Here is a 20,683-nt window from a genome sequence, read left to right on the forward strand (position 1 = left end):
CCTGACCCTCTTCCCCAGCCACCCGGGAGGAGCTCCACTCTCAAAGGGCCGCGCTGCGGCCGCCGGCCGCCCGAACCCTGCTTCTCTCTGGGGCAGACGCGCAGGGCGAGATGCCGACTTGTGCCCCGTCACCTCCCGCAAGCACCGAGTCGTCCTGCCCGACCCCTTGCCGCCGTATGAAACCATCATCCCTCCCCCGGCAGGACCTCCTCGTCTTCCCTGCCAGCAGCGTATACGCGTGGACCAGGGCGGCGGTGGAGGCCGGCTTTTCCTCCGCAGCGGCGAAGAGAGCGGCCGCTTGTGGATCCAGGACCGACCGGCCGCCCCGCCTTGCGTGCTGCGCCGTGCTATGCCATGCCGGCTTTCCCACGGCTGCCACCACTAGCCCGGGCTGCCCTGCGCATCACGGCTGGGCACGCTACCACGGCACCGCGCCGCGCGTCCCTTTTCCTGGTAAGACAGCGCCAACCCCCGACCGAAGAAAAGTTTCCAGCCGAGCGCCAGGACGTGTCCGGGCTTTTCCCTCCCCGTCAACGGGCCGGGCAGGGGGGATCCTCTCTCAGCCCGGTCCCTTCCCTGCGCGCAGCCCGCCCGCACCGGGGGGTGCCGCCCGGGGCGCTCACCTTCCTGCACCGCATGGAAGGGGTTGTTGGCCTCTATGAGCTTGATGGAGTAAGTGATTTTCTCGCTCTGGAGGATGTCGTCATTGAGGTTCAGATCCGACACTGCCTGCTTGAACACCTCGTCGTCCTTGGCAGCATTGCCTTCGAAAATGGCACCTGAGAAGGGGAAGGCGACAGAGGGTGAGGAGAGTTCGGGCGCCACAGAAACCCCCTTGTCTTTCCCCTACCCGGACTATGCAGCGCTCCAGCCGGCTCGGCGGGGGCACTGGACGCCTATGGGGCCCGGACCCACACATGTGTCTGCACGGGCTCGTCCAGAGCACGGGGAGGCTCAGACCTCCTCCCGTCACTTCTGCTCCACCGACACCGAAGGAGCCGTGAGCCGGAGCCACGCTGCCGTGAGGGACGCACCTCGCCAGTGACGGGAAACGGAGCAGTCTTGGGAATTTGACCAACTTCTGCTCACTGCTTTGAGGGTCCTTAGGCTGCTGCCTTTCGGGCACAGTTTTATTGAGGCTTGCATGCGCACACGAACATGAAGCCCGGATTTGTGTCCATAACCTGGAAGCTTTAATTTCACTGTCCTGTTTATGCAGTTAACGTGAAAACATCTGGCGATGTGTGTTACATAAAATCCGCTCTCTACAGCGCGTATGCACGCCCACACTAGGCTTAACTGCCCGGCTCTGCGTGGCGGTGGGAGCTCTTTAGTGCTGGCAACAAAACAAGCAAAAAAACGTTATCCCCCCGCCTGGAGAAGTCCTGCTGATTCACACCGCGCGCGCCTTTGGCTGGAGCCTCCATGTACTGCCCATGGGAAATCTGGCCCTGCACACAGCAGCTCTCTTTTTCTTGCCCACTGGACCGCTATTTCCGCGAGGAGTTTGCTCGCCACCAGCATTCGGGCTGAAGTTCGTGCGGGGAGAAGCTGAGGTAACTCATCCTCTCCACTCGCAGGAGAGCGTGGCCGAAGACAGCCGCGGAGGCTATTCCCCGACCTCGGTCAGGGACTTCCCTTCGCTGCCCCCCCTCCCGCCTTCCCGCGGGGCTGGCCCCGATGCCGCCGGAGTCAGGTCTGCCCTGCCCTGGGAGTGCCCCGGAACCGGAGTTCCCCGCAGCTGTCAGGGCTGGCCCCGTCTCCTTAATGCCTCCGCAATGCTGTCTGCCTTGGCTGCGCCCCCAGGCTCCGGAGGCGAGCGGCGCCGAGAGAATCCCCCCCCCCCCCCCCAACCCCACAGGCCCCGGAGCCGCCCCTGCTGGGAAACTTGGGACGGGGTCGGCCCCTTCTCCCCCTCCCCGCCCCGGGTCGCAGCGGGACTTTCCTCCGGTCTCCGCGGAGCCTCCCCTCGCCAGGGTCGCTGGCGCCGCTGCCCCCTCCTCTTTTTGATCTGCCATCCTCCCGAAAAGGCCGGTGGGAATTACGGCTTTTCATTTCCCAGCCGTACTCCCGATTATCTGTACTCTCCTCGATCATCCTCCACAAGTGATTCTCTACCCCCTCTCCGACCCTAAACATCCTCATTTTCGTTCCTGCTAGTACCTTTCGACACCAGCCAAAAGGTGACTGCAGAGACTCGCTTTTGCTTGCCAGGCTTTCCGCGGACAGCACCATGCCTTCCAGAAGCCATAAAAGTTCACATCAGCCTTTCTTTTGCCGCTTATTCATCCCTCTCTTCTTCCCACTGCTGATCCAGCCTCCTTGCTGCCCAGGGGTTTAATGTAATGAGATCTCTTATTCAGACCACTACAGTTGCGCTCATAGACACACACGCACGCATACAGCCGCTACAAATCTCTCCTTTCTAACCGTTCCCCAGCCGAGTCCCCCCGTTCCTCCCCCTCCCCCTGCATTCCGGTTCGGCTGACACCTGCTACGGCAGGGGATGGGAACGCGGGACTGGGAACCCGGGCTCAAGCTCCCCGAAAGTTTTCCCTACAAGCACGTTCAGGTTATGGCTCCCTCCCGCTGGGGTGTTGGGGGCGGTTGTTTGTTTTCGGTGGGGAGGAGGCGGGCGGCGGGGGGAGGAAGAAAGCCTTTCCCCGCAAACAGGTCCCCGCACGGGCTCGCCTGCCACATGGGAGACCGCAGCGGCCGCCCCGGCGCACACAACACCCCCACCCCCCCATCCCCCGCCGCCGTTTCGCCCCTAACTTTACAACCGGGGGTGGGGGGGAAGGGTTCGGCTGCCTGTCGCCCTTCCCTCCTCTTGTCTCTCCGCAGAGTTGGGTTGAACCGCTGCCTGTGACATTCCCGCGGTTAAACGAGACGCTCCCTTTATTTATTTATTTAGCCACCGCGTCCCTCTCCACCCCCGCCCCGCTCCCTCTCTTACCAATGTGGATGATGGAGTCCGCCCGCACCGACACGCACTGAAATATCCAGGGGAAAAGCCAGAGCATCAACACTTCCATTTCCAGCCTCTTGCACAGCACATCAGCCCGGGTTTGGTGGAGAGACTGGCAGGGGAAAAGAAGAAAAAAGGCGCAAGGGCAAGTGGAGCAAGGCAGCGGGTGCGGGGGGGGGGAGATGCCCAGACACCCCCTTTTAGAAAGAAAATCCCAAATTCCCCCAGCACCCCAAGAATTTTCCGAGACTGAGAAAAACGGGCGATGGGGAGAGAAAAAAGAAGCCGGGGATAAAAAAGCACGGAGGTAGATCCCGGGTTGGCAGACGGCGCAGCGGAGCTTCCAGCGCTCGGTGTGTGCCGGGGCGCCGGCAGACCGCGAACTGCGGAGCGGCCCCCCCGCCGCCGCCGCCGCCCGCCCCCCGAGCCACGTGACTGCGGAGCCTCGGTGCCGCCGGGGCACGGCGCGGCGGCGGCCGGGATCGGGCAGCGGGTTGCTCGGGCGGGCGGCATGGAGGGGAGTTCGCAGCTCCGCGGGGAAGCGGGGTGGCCCTGCAAGAGCAGCGAAATTAATCGCAGTTAACGTATTTAGATGTATGCAGAATTATAATCTTTTTTATATATATGTATGTATAATGTGTGTATATGTCCCGGGGGGGAGCATGCTCCCAGCCCAGAGAGCGGAGGAAAAGGCGAGGCGGCTCGCCAGCATCTCGGTTGCCGGGCACAGGCTCTTCCGCGGGGCGGCAGCCCCTGCCCGGAGGGCGCCCGGCATTGCGTGGCCCCCGCCCGGCCCGGAGAGAGGCTGGCGCGGCACTGCACCGTCGGTGCGGCTCCCTCCCGCCCCTTACATGGAGGTGAGTGCGGGGGGCCCGGGGTTGCCCTCACTGCCGCTCTCCCAACTTCAGCGGCCGGGGGCACCGCGGCGGGGGGGTTGGGGGGGAGAAGGAGGGAGCTGCCCCTTCTTCCGCACGCTCGGGCTCGGGCCAGAATCCGCTTTTGACGAGCCGAATGGAAACGCGCGATTTTTTACCCTGCCGCGGGGAACGAGGGGGTGGGAGAAAGAAAGTGGCACAGCAAAACCGCTGCTTGTTTTGTTTTGTTCTAGCTTTCAATGAAAGCTAATTCAGAAATTGGACATGCTCAGGCTCAGAAGACTAATTCATCCCCTAAAACAAACGCATCAGTGATTGCAGGCACCCAAACGTGACAAGCGTCTCAATATACCAAGGATCCAGAGAAAACCATTCAGGAGCCCGAAACGTAATTAAAACTATTGCCAAGAAAATGAGTCGAGAGCAGGATGTTACCAAGATTATTAAGTTGCTGCGGGGCTGAGGCACGGCCCGCTGTGGCGATACGTGTAGATACTGTCAGCGTTTGGGTAGCGAGAGGCAGAGCGATTCCTGGAGGTCGCCGTCTTGCAAGGGCTAGTCTGGTAGCGGAGCGCCGCGGCCGCATCCTGCCTCCGGGAGGCAGCGCCGGGGCCCCTGTTTGGCGGGGGGGAGCAGCCCCGCCGGCGGCACCCCGGGAGCTCGGCTGCAGCGGACCACCGACCCGCACCCCCGTCGGTACAGCGGCACTAGCGTGTAGATTCAGCACACTTTTTATAACCGTCACCTGTACATGCGCTACTAAATTCTCCACTTCCTTAGCATCGCTTCCTGGCATGAGAGATTGCCGCAATGTATTTATTTAATACAGAGAACAGTCTTTCAATGCAGAGCACAGTGTGGCAAAAACTGCCAATGCTAAGGAGTCAGAAATACAGGTAAGCTCTACAACGTCGGGGAGGCAGAAGGGGGAGGGAACATAGTGTAGATGGAGCAGGGTGAAAGGGAAGGAAGCCAAAACGGAAATGATAGGAGCAAGAATGTGTTGATCCACATGCGTCAACAGCCTCCTGGTCAGTTACAAGCACAGCTGCTGAACAGGTAAAAGTGGGGGGTAAATAAAGCAGGATTTACTTTTAAAAAATAAATCACTTGTTAACCGCTCGTACAGTGCTTGTCTTAAACATGCAATTTCACACTGATCAATGCAGAATGATATATACTATGCACTGTATTTCATATAATAAAAACACTTAATCCAGATAATGGGCTTTTGGGACAAAGATCAATAGAAATGTTCCTTATTTGACTACGTTAGCAAGTAAAAATTATTTTTAATTTACATTTGCTTCAAATCAATATGCACTTAGTGACTTACACAGGCTCTTTAAAAAGTTAAGCACCTATATTGACCACAGTCATATATATGTCAGTAACAAGTACATGTGTGGGAATTAGAGAGGGGGGAAGTGTTACCACAGAACCAATCTCCAACTTCCACAGAGGAAAAGAGGCTAAATTTATTTGTGGTTGAGATGTGCTTTGCCATCCTAGCCTGAAACCTGTAGAAATATGCATCTATTAACCCTGCAATTTAAGCAAGCGTCCAAACAGTTATACCCCAAGCAATTGGGAGCAGGCTTGCCTCTTACTTAAGTTTGTACAGTGAGGTCTTGACCACAGCTGGATGCTTCTGGCTGCTATCTGAATAATAGTAAAGCAGTATTATACTAAAAAAAAACTAAACTCAGGGAATTGAACAAATTACAAATTTTCTGTGAAATCCATGAGCAAAGACTCTGCCTGCAGAAAAAGATCCAGTCCTAGCTAAGAGAGGGGACATGAGCCCACAATACTATAAAGCAGACCAACTGAAACAGGCCCCCCAAAAGGGCAGAAGGCTATTTGTCACAGCCAGAGGACAACAAATGAGGAAAAGGCCTAAAAGAAATCTCAAATACATAAAACTTGTTTTGTAACATACGAAGGACAATGAGACTTGAATGGATCCACCACACTAAAAAGAACTGCCACTTCAGTAGCATCTCTGCAAGGTGGAGAATTGCAGTACTAAAACTTCACTGTCTCTGGTTTTAAACTTAATTAAAGTCACCTGCATTACTTTTTCTTCTCCATTACCTGCGTTAATCCTTTCTTTATCTTTCCCCTCCAACTTACTGCTTCCATTAGTATTTCCCTCCTTCCAAAACAGCTATCAATGTTGCATTTCTAAGGCCAGTATAAATGAGAGAGCTCATTCCAATTCTGCCATTCATCATTTGCCATTGGAAGAGCACTGACATTTTGTAGTGGGTGTACATTGTTTAGATGCAATGGTCAGCACTAAAAAGCTAATCCATTTGCCAGCATTTTGCATATTAAGAGTGTTATAAGTCACAGTGATATTCCATCATCATTGTGTAGGGGACAACTCATTACACATTACACAAGGTACCACTGGATTTATAGTACCGATGGAATAACGACATCAGAAGTATGCAAGGTAGGTACCCAACTCAAGTGAGAGTCACTACTCAAAGTTCAACTCCGTGGCAACAGATGCAATTCTATGCACATCTCTAACAGCCCTATTACCCTTGCAAATCACTGTGGTAATTTTAAGCTAACCTACCATGAGCTATTTCTTCTGTCAGAGCAAACATAGAATAAAACCTGTACCAAATGGGTTTTGCTACTACAAGAGAATTACTTGAGTAAGGGTCCAAAAACTACATTGCAATTAAAACCATAGAACATCCTACAAAAGTGAACTGAAACGTTTTGTGCAGCATCACACTCGCAGCCTTGTGCCCAGGGGTCTGTCCCTCTGTGCTGCCACAAGAAGAACAAGGCGCATTTTGAAAGACATCACCAGAGCTATGGTTGCAGGATATGCCTGGATCTGTAAAGCCTCTCATGTTTACTGAGCATTTACAAAGCTGCTTCATAAGTAGGAGCTCTGCAAGAGCAGAACATTGATACTCTTAATCATATCACAGCTTATGCTCAGACTAAATGGAGTGCTCCAAGATTCATCATTTCTGTGTCTCCTCCTTTCACCCATTTACAATAGCTACATTGATGCTTCCCCACATAAAACTGGGACAACGGTAGGTGCTTAAAACAGTGCAAGAAGCATTGGAGGAAAATCATGGTTCTTGTTTGGGAAGGAGAAGAGGAGAAAAAAAGACTCGCAGACTGGGTAGTTTTGACATGGGAAACAGTCTTCTCCAAAGCTACTTCCAACAATTTCTTAAAAATCTTTATCTCTAGCAGTGGTAAGGGGATGGAGAGGATGATTCTTTGGTTCCCTTGACAGCCCAAATCCAAAAAGCCCATGAATTTACACCTAGCTTTAGTAAGAGCTAGCCCCTAAAATATGTGTGCATATATCTCTGTGTGTACATGTAACAGTAATTATTATTATGAAAGTGAATGGAACCCCTCCTCTGTATCACTTATGCAGGTGTAAAGATGCAAGAAATATCTCCAAGGTGCTCAGTGCTAGGTGCTCAATTTATGGGGTTGGAAGAATGAGAATAAAAAAACGATCAAAAAGATTCAAATACACAACTTAGTAACAGCAACACTCTCCCTCCTTCCCCAGTAGCCAAGATGTCTGCAGTTACACACAAAATCAAATTTCATTGCATTTTAGAAAGAGAAATTTAACAGCTCTGCTTCTCTTTGGAAATAGTAATGCAAAACCTCAAACCTACACTACTCCTAACTTTATGGATATTTATGTTTAAAAAGTCATTTGATTGTCATTTTCCTATGGTGACAGCCTGAGGTTTCAGTTGCTTTACTGAAGCTTCCTTTAGCTTATTGAAACCTTCTTTTCTCTTTTCACAGCTGATAACATAGTATGATAATCTTCCAGCAGTAAATGGACTAGGGTCTCTCTGCAAGAAGAGGCTGCTGAATTACAGAGTTCTTTGTGGGACAGTTGACATTCTTGAGTAATTTGTTGTGTGCCTACTAACAGTCTGAAACTTCACCACAGTCACAACTTTATTTGGTTTGACATGCCTTTTAAGATGCCATAAAGAAGGCAAAGTACTATTATTTCCAGATTTTACTTGATTTAATTCAGCAGAATACACACAACCTAGATTTTATTTAATTCATACTTAGGTTTAGTTAATTCCATCAGTTCAATATCTGTTGCATCTTGATAAGATTCATGTTTATTTCCTTATTCCTCTCTTTCAACTGTGCCTTTTAACACCCTGTTTTTCTTTAACTGGTGTTTTCTTTACAATAGACAAGGGCTATATAGGCTTTTCCAGCCTCCCACATTTTTGTAGCTGCATAAATGCACTTTCTATGCAGTCCAAGGTAAGCTGTATCACTGTTGGTAAATTTAATCTCTATCTTGGCGTTTGTATTTAATAAACACTGATTCAGAAAAAAAATCAGAAGGCATCTGTTTATTCACAACATTTTAATACCACCAATATGTGTTTTTTTAAAGCTCTCCACCAATATGGAGAGCTTTAACACACAGGTAGCCAAAGAATCATTTGGCATGGCCATTTGGGATGCGAGTATAACTCAGTTGCAGGAAAAACTCTTTCTCCTCCACTACTAAGCAAGCTCCTTGTTATTATATCCACTGGACACTGACTGGAAAAAGGCTGAACTCTCTAAGCTTGTTTTCATGAGCAGAGACCCTTTTCAAAAGAAAAAGAAAAAAAAGGAGCAAGATAGGTATGACTGCCATCTTTGTTACAGTAGTGATGTATAAGAATGCGAGTTCCCCAAGTAAGAATGTTTATTAATTTTTCATTATTTAATAGTAGCCATATCAAAATAATCTCTGAACTAACTTTATCAGCACTCATCTGAGGAGGGGAGGAAGGAATTTACAAGATTTTCCACCAAACAGATAAAATCCTCTCCAGGGAACTCTTGCTCCCAATTCTTAAGACAGACAAGAGAATAGAAATGATACTGTCTCCATTGTCCAAATGGTTACAAGTTATTAAAAAATATCTTGTGTACCTCTTATTGATCCACCTACATTGTACACACAGTCCAGTCTCATGAGCTGTTCAGTGAGCTGCCTATTATAGATGATGAGACACTGCTAGGACAGCTGTCCTTTGCCATCACAGGCAACCCAGAGACAGGCAAATCCAAAACCGAAAACCTAAACAAGAAAACCCCCAGATCTCGTTACTTGTGTAGCCACCACAAATACATACTGATTTATCTCACACTTTCTCAGGTGATAAGAAGCCAAGAACAATACCTACATTGTATAGTTACTTCACTGAAATTTCCCAGTACTCTCACTATTACAAAATTTATCAACATTTGACCATTAGAATTATATCCTTTCTTTGCTAGAACTGGCTGAAACTGCAGCAGGGGCTACATCACTCAAGGAAAAAGCAAGTTACTAGAAGTTATCCTGCAGTTCACTTCAGTTGGCTGAAGACTGGAAAAGTCATGTTCTTGCTCCTTCTCACTTTACCCATCTAGAGAGCAATAAAACCGGTAAAGTAGATGCTGCCGTGTGTTGAAGCAGATAGCCAAAGAAGTCTGAACATGTACATTTGAAAAGTTCTGCCCTGCAGCCAAGACACAGCAACTGATCTTGTATTTGTTTCTACTTCACTGCAAACTCCACTGAGAAGTGCTGTAAGCAGAAAGATTTTGCTACAAGCCAAGAACTTGAACACTGCCCTTTGCTGCATCTCAGGCAAAGAATAGGGGCCTTTCCAATTGCACTACCTCAGTCCTTCGCCACCACTAAATAATGATGCAGTGTGTGTGTGCAGAATCCTTTAAAGCCTTACAATAGAAAGCACTCTATGTGGAAAGTAATTTTATCTTTAAGAAAAGGTGATCTTTCTCAACAGTCCGTTCTAAACCGCATTATATTTAATGTCTGACACAACAGGCCATTTCTCCCAGCGGGCAAGGTCTCTCTTGACTTGCAGTGCTATGTCACAGAGTTGGTTTTGTTGTGGGGTTTGGTTTGTTTTGGGGGCTTTTGGGGTGTGTTTGTTGTGGGGTGTTTTGTTTTTTTTTTCCCCAGCCTCTTTCTACAACATCTACTTGGCAGCCATTTGTACAAACAAGGGCGTATTTGCCTTTTCAATGACTCCATTAGCATTAATGGCAGTTACACACAGAGGCCAAGAGAATGTATTCTCCCAAGGATCTGTGTTCTCTTCAGGAAAATGTTGCCAGTCATAGAGTTCATAATTCATATTCATATTTCCAGGAAGGGACGAAATGAAGATTTCGTAACAGAAACTTCACTCTCATTGTGTGTCTGACTTCAAAATTTATCCTAGCAATGCCCTTGCTTATTGTATTTTTCTCTTTAAAAGGGGGGAAAAATGAAAAAAAGAAAAAGAATCAAGCCAGTATGGTAAACTGCCACACTATATCTTAAATTTCATGCTCAAAAAAAGGGGATCTTTTTTTAAAGGCAGTGTAATCCAGCCACTGGAGCAGAGGGGCCATGATTCCTGGGCTCCATTCCCATCACAGTCACCGATTCATTTCATGACTAATTGAGTGGACTGTTGCATGAACGCTGTATTCAGTTCTCAATTTAAGGGTGAACAAGAACACCAAGTTCCTTCCTCATTTGCTGCACACAGTCAGCTGTTCTACTTCTCTAGAAGGTGTAGGGAAAACACAGTAGGTTTATTTTTGGCAGGTGAAATAGGTAATTTCAAGTAATTTCAAGTCTGTAGATCCTACAGAGACTAGAAATCTTTTAGTCATATTTAAAATAATTTCAAACAGAAAATGTTTCATGTGGTCCTTGGGACCAGCCCATTCCACATATCTGAGTCTGGATGCAAACATTCGGTATCCAGGCTCCATTGCTGACCTAAGTGACAAGACTTCAGCTGTCTAATGATTCTTTTCTTTCAATTTTTTAATCAGGGAGAGAGGAGTGGCAGGGGACACCACCTTACACGGAGACAGATTGGAAAAGCTCTACAGAGAAGCCCACCCAGAACTACAAGCTGGTTATACTCATTTCCTAGTTACATTCAAGTCACTTCAATTCTGCTAGAGTACGCACTTAAACTAGGTCTCCCACCTGAAAAAGGAGTCTTGATGACTAGGTGTTAGGGAAGGAGCGGGATAGGATATACACCTCTTGAGAAACAGAGAGAAAATAAAGCCACCTTGAAATACTCCCATATGGCCTGGTGAGAAAGGCGGAGAGAAAGAAAAAAGAAGAGCCCATATCTTCCTTCCTACTTCTAGGCTGCAAAGGGTGTTTGTGTGCGTGAACAGAGTAGTTGCCTTTTAACCTAGGTTTCCCTGTGTAAAGAAGTTCATGTCAAGTTGATTTTCTGTGGGCATTTCATGCTGCTCCCTTAAAAGTAGCTATTTCCATGAATACTTGTGCCTACGAACACGCCCAGGAATTCACAAGCTTCCCAGTGGTTTAAGTCACTAAAGCCACATCTTAGTATTGCCTCATCCCTTCACTACCTCTCCCTTCCTATTTACACAGCCTGTTAAAAACATAAGTGTATATCATAGATACATTTTGGTAGTCTTTATAGTGTGGCCAAGGGAAGTAGGCAACCCAGGACCACACAGCTTTGCAGCATTCCATACAGCACCGTGTGGGTGTTATTGCCATAATATATATGTTTAAGCCACAGAAAAAATACAAATTAGTTTAAGAGCTCCAAAACACTTCAGTTCATGGTACGCAATGCCCGAAAGCACTGAAAACAATGATCTCTTTTTATTGATTTCTATTAGAAATTAACTTAAAACTATTACTCTACATACCTGACTCACCAGTTCTGAGAGAAAAAATAATAAGTGGCCCAAACATTTTTCTTTGGGTTGTTGTTTTTTTTTTTTCCTAGTCTTCTGGCAACTCAGAGATATTGCAGTAAAAGGTTTATGCAAAGGGCAGGGAGGATAAAAAACAGGTGCCCCTTCAAGCATCTAGTATCCCACGAGGCACAGTCCCTGTCACAGAACGCTTGTGAAACTTCGCTTACCAACAGTTTCTAAAGCTGATATCTTCATAATACCACTAAATACATTCTGTCATGCTCCCAGTCTAAACTGTGCTGCATTATACAGCAATACCACAGCTATATATCATGCAGCTGAATAAAAGTCTGCAGTTGAAATAGCTTTGTTTGCTGCAATGCTGTATTATCACACATGACTATACCAGGCAACATTGATTTTTAAGCAATGGCATTGATTACAACTCCTAATTTTCAAAATGCTGGCAGGATACAGCCCTTAGATAAGTACTTTAAGACCATATTTGAATTGCATTTCCCAGCAGCTCTCCTTTCTTTACAGAGACTATGTAATAGAATTACTCATAATTCTACTGACTTCAGCACGTATTGAGGATTTACACCAGCACAATTTCAGTAATATGAGCTTTTAGCACTTCAAACTTACAAAACTATAATATACTTCAGATTTTTTTTATATTTTTTAATGCAAAACCTTTATTTTTTCCCCCACTAGCTAAGAAAGATGCTTTTTTGCCTGAGAGATAAACTTATTAAATTGAATTTGACCTTTTAGAGCATATTTAGGTAGGGATTTCTGTTCCCTGAAAACAGGGGCAGATTCTTCACATACTGCTCTGAGTCATGCAAGAGTCTACAAACAAGTAAGCTAAACCACTCTTGGAACCGAGTGCTTTACATTTAATACATTGGAGGGAAGGAGCAGGAGAAAAAAAGAAAAAAATCAACCTCAAACCCAAAGCATATCCTTGCACCTACATTTTAAATTACATACTTGAGAGTATAAAATCATTACAGAGTTTTTATGCTCCCAAGCAGTCCTCCAGATTTATTGCCACATCGTTGCTTGACCAGTTTCCCTGGGGTGCTGCTTACTCCACGCCAAAATTAACTTTTAAATACCTCTCCAAGATTTCTCTGCAGATTGTGCTTTAGTTCTCATATCCTCAATGGCTCCCAAGTTGGTAAACATCTCCTAGTCATCTCACTGCTTTAACAGCTTCATCCCAAATGCAAAGTGAGTATCTTGCAATAATGCCCAAGGACCATACTTTTCTGTACGTGTGTCTGCCTTCTTCCAGCTGGGAAGGCTGCTTGGTCTATCTGCAGATCCACAGAACCTGTCACACAAGTAGCAATATACACTTTTCCTCACACAGTAGCTGGAGGAAAAACAAGAATTGTCAGTCTTTGCCCTTCTTACCACAAACTCTTGGTTTCATTCTCAGGACTTACAAACACCAGAAACATAAAATCCTGAAGTACACAGTGACCTTTGTGGCATGTGTTACAATAAAGCAAAATTCCATTTCTGAGCCCTGCTTGGAGCATTACCTCTAAATCGTTATCAGTCACTTACGCATTTGATGGATTTACCATTATGGATAAATTATATTTTGCTTTCCTCACTGGTTTGTTCAAAGAGTTTTGATTCTACCACCTGACTCAGGCTTATTAAGTAAGACAGGTTTCCCTCTCAAGAGCCAGACTTACAGTCAAGGTCCAGAGAAATCCAGTAGGAATGCTAACTGAAGATTCATCGGTAAGTTAACCATTCCACATAGTTCCTATAACTTACCAAATAAAATGCATTTAGGAGAGATAAGTGACATAGCAGCACTTACTACCTTTAAGCCCTATTTTTTACTTCAAGCTTCTCTTTCCAATCTGCATTCATGGATTTCCCCCTAATTAAGTGCAAACCAGCCCTAAAATGAATAAAAGCCATAGCTGCTCTACCTCCTTCATCTACATCAACTGAATTAACGGGGCTTACAGAAAGCCACAGGAGAACCAGCAGCAAGTGCCACAGTCCTCCAGAACTTTGAAAACTTTCTGCATTTGATTTAGGAACAGTCCATACAAAAGAGTGACTTGCCCTCTCCCCAGCATGGGGCAAAACCAAAATTTCCATACAATAGAAGTAGTAAAGAAGATTGGCCTAGGATCACCACAGTGGAACTGTCACTTCCCCACAAGTCCCTCATTTCATTGCCACGTATGCTCATAGACTTACTTCACCTAGGGGAACACAATTTCTTGCAGCATTATTACACTATGGAGAGCTGCTGGATAGTTTTACTTCAGCCACTAGAATTTGTCCCATTGCTCTGTTGCCACTTAGTTGGATTTCTTTTGAAATCACCAAAGTTCCTTTTACTGCCACCAACCACCTTTGCATTATACATGTAAAAGAAGCCTATTAATACACACATTACAGACACCTTTTAGTGAACTTCTACCTCCCTCTAATTCAACGTGGAAGAGAAATGCTATTATAGCAAGGAAAAATTACAACAAGACACATCCCTGCAAAACTGTGGTTCTTGGTACGCTTTATCAATTCACAGTTCTATGCTCTCATCCATTTAAGAAAACAAACCCCACAACTTTGTTTTCTTAAAACCTGACAAGCATATGTAATTATTAGGTGCAGCACTTGATTGCACAGACATTTTTTTTCCCATGAGTGTTATTCTTTTTACTCCAGTGTGCTCAAGACAGCCAGTTCCACAAAGTTTTTGAAACGCCAAATATATGTTATATATGTAAATATTTTTTCTGTTCAAAGTGAAAGTGTATACAGATGCATAGATTTTGTGTAGTAATCTGGGATGAGTAACTTTGTGTTATAATCTGGGCTCAGTGTTGTTTTCAGCAGTGGCATTACTGGCCACAGAAGCTGAAGCTCTCCGTCAGCGATATCAGTCCTTTTCGGCCACACCCCCACATCACTGCCTGACTACAAAACTGCATAAGCAGAAATAAAATCTATCAGGTTCTTCAAAGACACAGATCATTATCTGGTCATGCACTCATTTATCTAGGTTATTACTAGTAAAAGTCACAAGAGCAGAAGTTTCTATTATGTAGATACATACCCTGGTTGTGTAGACCAAGCACAGGGCCAACTGCCTCTAGCTGGAGGACAACCCTAGAAATTTGCCTAACTGTTAAAAAGATGGAAAGTGCAAGCTGCTCTGCTCCCTACCAGTGTTAAGCTGTGTGAGTGGTCCCTGCATCACACCTGCCAGCCAGGTCCACAGTCACAAATCCACAGCTTCTCTCACTTCCAGTGGCAGTAGCCTGTCTGTTCAATTCCATCAGTGGTTGCCACTATATTTTATTGTGCTTTGGCCAATGTGGACTGAGAAGATGCATTTTAAAAACACAGGGAATAATTTCTTCTAGTTAGACTTCTAAATGCTGGAGCAGTTCTCACTATGTACAGTTAGGAGTGAATCGTGATTTTTCTGTGCACAGAATGAAAACACTCTCCTGTTAATGAAGGTGGCAACATACCAGATCAAACGATTTTCCATTAGCACACAATCAAACCTTATATTGCTTACAGAGGGGAAACAGATTCAGGATACTATCTGAGACTAAAAGGAATTTTTGAACACTGGTGGGGAAATGAAACCAAGAGGGAAGCACATTTGTCACCTCTTGGTTTCTGTAACCTTGAGCTCATGTTGCTGCAATGTAGTAGAATAAATCTGTGCATTTATGGATTTCATTTAAGAGCTGAACAAGAAAAAAAAAACAACACATTTGAACAACCATAGCTGTACTAAGCTGATTCACTACACAGTTTTACTAAGCTAATTTAAGATGGAATAATGCAATGAACAAAATTGAGTGAACAGTTACAGTTGAATCAATAGGTTCAAGGGATCAGATCACTAAATTAATACAGCAACAGACAGCCAAATCAGCTCACAAGAAGAATAAGCTTTCTAGCTCACAGGAAAAAGAATAGCTTTGGCTTAATTCTATACGGAGAGGATTTAAAGGAAGACCCAGCTCCCTTTGAGCACAAGGCCACAGCCAGCACTAGCTTATATGTAGTGCATAAACCACACTTGTGAGGAACACAGGCAACTGCTGAATACACTGTTTCAGATATCAAGAGACAATAAAATATAGGCGAGGAAACAAAGCCAAACAACCAGCAGCAGGTCTGACCTCAAACTTGAGCCAAGAGAAGTTTCCTAACACTGGGGTGGTAAGCCCTGTTTCTTGACCTTTATAATGTCTTATTTCTTGGTGTCTAGCTCACAAAGAAGCCAGAAAATCTTGGCCGGTTTGAAATGCATGAAATTTCTTTTAGCAGCAGCTCAGATTTTTACCTTTCCATTTCTTCTTCATTTTCTCACCAGTGAAAAGTTTATCAAGAATTCTCTTGCAAAAAGTGTGACTGCCTCTAGTACTTTGATAATTATGTTTAAGTTAGAACAGAATCCAGCCTTCTATATCGTATTGCTCTAAAAAAGACAACAAAACATAAAAATCAATCCCTTGTTTATGATTTAATGATCACACTCATAGATAAGGGAAACAAACTGGTTGACTGCATAAGTACTGAATCTGTGGGCTAAACCCAGGGATAGCTTCAAGCCTGGGCTTTCGGCTAATTACCTTTCCACCACAACCCTGGTTGGACTACTGCAGTCCTCCTCCACAGTTGCAGAGCAACCCCTGGCTCTATAGCTGGATCCAGAGAAGCCAACACAGCTCTTGGGGCCAGCCTGTTGCAGCAGAGTCGCTGCACCACAAAAAGTGTAGTGGAAGCTCAAGTTCCACCCATAAATAGCCATTCATGGCCACAGGTCCAAATCTCAGTTCTGTAATCATTCTTTATGCATTTTGACTGATAGACAAATAGCTATTAATGAAACTATTATCAGTCTACTGGTTTCACTTGTTATTAAGACAAAGAGGCAGTTTTATTCCTTTCATGACATTATCTGCTGACAGTGCAAACAATTCACAAAAGAAAAAGGTTCCCTTTGTATGTTTGCAAGAAATTTTCCTTACAAAAATAAGTATTTTCTGGAATAAAAATGCAGCAAGATCCAAAATAAGTCCCACTCTTTATGTGTAAAAATCAACCCCAGAATGCCACATACCAAAGCAAATGCTGGTAGGAACCATCTTCCTTCAGAGCTGAGGAAGTCTCAGATGACCTGTTATCTGGGGAGATACAACTCCTTGTTAAGGAATCACTAGAAACTGCTGATGCAAAACCAAAACCTTTACACAGATGTAACATCATCAAAGCCTTAAATAAGCTGACAGGACTTTGGATACACAAAGAAAAGAGATGTACCAAATAACAAGGGTTCTTTTTAATACTTTCTCTGTTCCAAAGCACACTTTGATTTGCTGATCTATTTTATTTTAACGAGATGGTTGAGTTCATTACTTCTTACATGAATAAAAGCACATTGCCTTCCTGCTACAAAAGACAATAAATAACATTAAGGGAGTTATATGAGAGAAGGTAGAGTAACTTTACAACAGAAAGAATCTCATAATGACAGGATACAGGATAATAGGCTTAAGGTAACATCATAATAAAATTTACAGGTTTTATGTAATACCCATTTAGATTGACTTTTCTACATTTCAAATGCTCCCATAACCATCTTTTGACATTTCTCCTGCACAGCTGGTTACACCATCCATAAGCAATCTGTGTCTGCCTGGCATTATTATTATTTTAAAAGCAATTTCTTTCACCTCCTTTCAACTAAGACTTATGTTAACCTAATTGCCAGTTACCACCCTCCCTTCTAAGAAAAGAAAATCTGATTTTCAACCATTTGAAATCCATCCTTATTGTAAACTACAGGATAATCATAATGCCAGTATATGCACATTATAGGAATATGTTTAGCAGAAGGAAAAATAAAGTAGGTGCCACTTGTGTCCTTGGTGTTTAACTTGAAATGTTAACTCGGAGATGAGCATATTCTTATGATAATAGCACCGTGTATATTACAAACAGAACCACCAGCAAGAGACAAAAAAGGTACTAGTTGCTTATTTATGTTTAATAAAGTAAACAGAGAAGGAATATTATTCTTGCTGATTGCTAATTATTCATTTGATAATCTCAATTTATAGGACAATGAAACATGGGGTTTAAAAAAAAATGACATCTGGTTTCTTTTTAATGTATAAGATTTCTGACTTCAGGAGCTGCAGTTCAGCAGTGTTGACAGTCTACAACATATAATACTGAAGCCTTTGGTTATGAGAACTTGAGCCACTAAACATCAAGAAGCAGATTGGATATATATCCTGAATAATGTATCTCCTGTCTTCTTATTCTAATCTATTTTAAAAGCAATTTAAACTTTCATGTAATTGATTTTGATCAGTCATTCAAATAGCATAACACACATAACACAAAATTATATATTGCAATGATCTACAAATGTGATAGAAGTGATTTCGTTCTTTGATCTCCACAAGAGAAGGTGTCTCATGAGGGAAGCTCAAAGAGATACAAAACTACTACAGGCAAAATGGCAACTCCTCTTTTTCTCAAAAAAAAGAAAAAAATTACAAAAACACAGGCAAAAAAGAAATCTTTCTTAAAGCACAGACTTAGAATGGGATGTATCTGCATTATGTTTGTCAGTACCTGAAGGATGCATTTTTCTCATATATTAACCATTAAAATAAAACAGTCTCATTATTAAGGTTAAGACTGGAATGTATCAGATGTATGACTTCTATACATAATTAAGTCATCAAATGGCTGAATATACAAGAGCTTAATTTTCCTTTGAGCAGAAACTGCTGGGTTTAGTGCAATTAATGAAATTGCGATTGATTTTTTTAACATAGGTCACAGTGTATTCATATCAGCATAAACTTGGAGGGGGTTATGTCTCTGGCTAAATGTCCAGTTAGGACTAGTGACTCGAACAGGAACCATAAACACTAAGCTCTCATAGGATGAGCACACACATGAAGAAATAGCTAAGCACTGTCAGGGACAATTTATATCTCAGCAGTTTCCTAGGGATATCAACATATGATTTCTGTTTCCACTTCCAATTGCTCTCACATAGACTGCATTCTCTGATATTGCCTCCGTCTTCCACCCCTGCCTTGCCACAGTTCTTCATTGTGTTCCTCTATCATTGCCTGTCAGATAACTGGAACTGTCGGCTGCCCAGGACAGGAACTATCGCTTTTGCTGTTTCTCTACAGCACTACAACAAAGCAGCCTGAAGTCGGAACCAACAGGATTATAATGCCTTCCATCCCAGAATACAGGACTCACTTCCTTCATGGAGTTTAGATAAATGGTAGAAAAAGCTACATTTCTACCAAAAATGAGGTCACTGTGCTAAGCTTAACACAGCTCTCAGTGTTAAGACAGGGTGATATAAATATTTGAGGGAAACTAAAAAGTTTTGACAATAATTTTGCATTTGCATTTTTGATACACAAAGAGCAGCACATGCTGCTTATAGCCTGGAGTCAGGCAGTGAAAGAAAGGCTGTCAAGAACAAAAAGAATAATGTAAAAAGAAATTCTCTCTCTCATGAAAAGGCATCCAAACAACTTCCAATATCGATCTTTTTAGTGATGCACCTAAAAAGCAAACTGGTGTTGTTTCTCTCAGAGATGAAGTTTACAGGAATTACTGGAATTTGGCCAAAGATCAAGACTAAGTGCAAATGGTCTGCAGCTTTTGGGGTGGATATGGAGAAGTTCCCATTTGTGTCCTACAGATGCCTTATGGAGGAAAACATATTGTTATTCTAGACAATTCACTGTCAGTGAGATATTCCTATAAAACTCAGAGAGTCTTAAGCTAATGGAAGACAATTTTAGCAGGAGATAGGGCAACTCAGTAAACCATGCCAGCAGGAATCACAGCAACCTCACTTAGTTTATGAAATGTGACGCAGTAGCAAGCCGAGAACAACGAATAATATCAAGAAGAGCTGAGGAACTAAAATGCTTTCAGATGGTACAAATAATTTTGACATGAAAGTTGAAAACCGTTGTCTGTATTTTACTTAAATGCCACTGCTTAAAATTTGTTCAAACTCATTTAAATGAATGGTGGTTATCTCTGGATGAAACAAATAAATAAACAATGCACACTCACATCAAAACCTGCTTTAAGTGGAAACTCAAATAGATGTTGTTTTCACCTCTTTGGAGAATATATAGTCATGATTCAGCTTATGCTTCCTAATATTATTATCTTTTTATTTTTCCCCTCCTCTTGTTTGTTAGATTAAAGGCTGCTCTTATTTACCACAGAGGATTTCAGTAGTAACTAGTGGTATGTTTGTTAGAGCAATGTAACATTTGTTACAGCATGCAACATTTTTTCATTCCCATATTTTGCTTTGTGCTTTTGCAGTAGCCTAGAATCCCCATATGTTTTACCTTTAAAAAGACAGAGTTCCCTGAATGGAGCCTCAGAGGACAATATTATCCATGCTTAGCCTGGAGAGACAGATCTCTAGAGGTATACTGGGTCTAAAATGACCCAAATTAAATTGTTCTAAAGGCCACCAAGGGGCACACAGGCATCAATGAGCCAAATACTGGTTAGTTTCCATTGCCTGGAACTTGTAATGAACAGGAGCCCTGCAATTTAACAATTATAAAAGTTCGCTTTTTTTTTTTAATTGAACTGAATGGAAAGGTAAATACCAGCTTGTACATTTCCAGAAAGAGGATCCCCATTAGTACCATACAGAACGTCCAATTCAACAACAGTGTGTTGGAAAGATGAAAAGTAAAATACAAGGGAGTTTATTTACAGGGTATACCTTGAGCCTAGCCGAGTTGAACCACTGAGGTGAAGAGCATGCAGAGAAGCTCCCTTTGGCTGAAACTCTGCTCAGACAGAAACTTGCTGCCTTGATCTCTCCCTCACTCCTTTCAAGGGCTCCCAAAAACAGTAAAGCAGAGCCATCTGGTTAACACACTTCCTTCCCACACATCCTTTTCCCTCAGCCCCTGCACGTTACACTTTGGAATCTGCCATCCCTTAGACCTCTCGGCTTGAAAAATGTGACTTTACTGCAAAATTTTCCCTTTCATCAGTTGCTTTAAAC

The 20,683-nt window shown here is 44.0% G+C and overlaps 1 protein-coding gene across 3 annotated transcripts in view; it reads right to left on the reverse strand.

Annotated features, from left to right (window-relative positions):
• Positions 1 to 20,683, reverse strand: part of GRID1 (glutamate ionotropic receptor delta type subunit 1) — a 593,210-nt gene that overhangs the window by 527,788 nt on the left and 44,739 nt on the right. The window contains exons 1-2 of one of the 3 annotated variants that reach the window (XM_062634050.1): positions 2,957 to 3,386; positions 624 to 779 (exon numbers count right to left, since the gene is read on the reverse strand). In XM_062634050.1, the coding sequence (XP_062490034.1) occupies positions 624 to 779; positions 2,957 to 3,035 (235 nt within the window). In that variant the 5' untranslated portion in view covers positions 3,036 to 3,386. Of the gene's footprint in view, positions 1 to 623; positions 780 to 2,956; positions 3,387 to 20,683 lie in introns of those variants that run through there. The other 2 variants (XM_062634052.1, XM_062634051.1) reach the window with 2 other exon arrangements.

This window comes from Pezoporus occidentalis, unplaced genomic scaffold, assembly GCF_034315485.1.
Source record: "Pezoporus occidentalis ecotype Australia unplaced genomic scaffold, CSIRO_AGI_Poc_V1 ctg41, whole genome shotgun sequence".
In the NCBI taxonomy this organism is placed as follows: domain Eukaryota; kingdom Metazoa; phylum Chordata; class Aves; order Psittaciformes; family Psittacidae; genus Pezoporus; species Pezoporus occidentalis.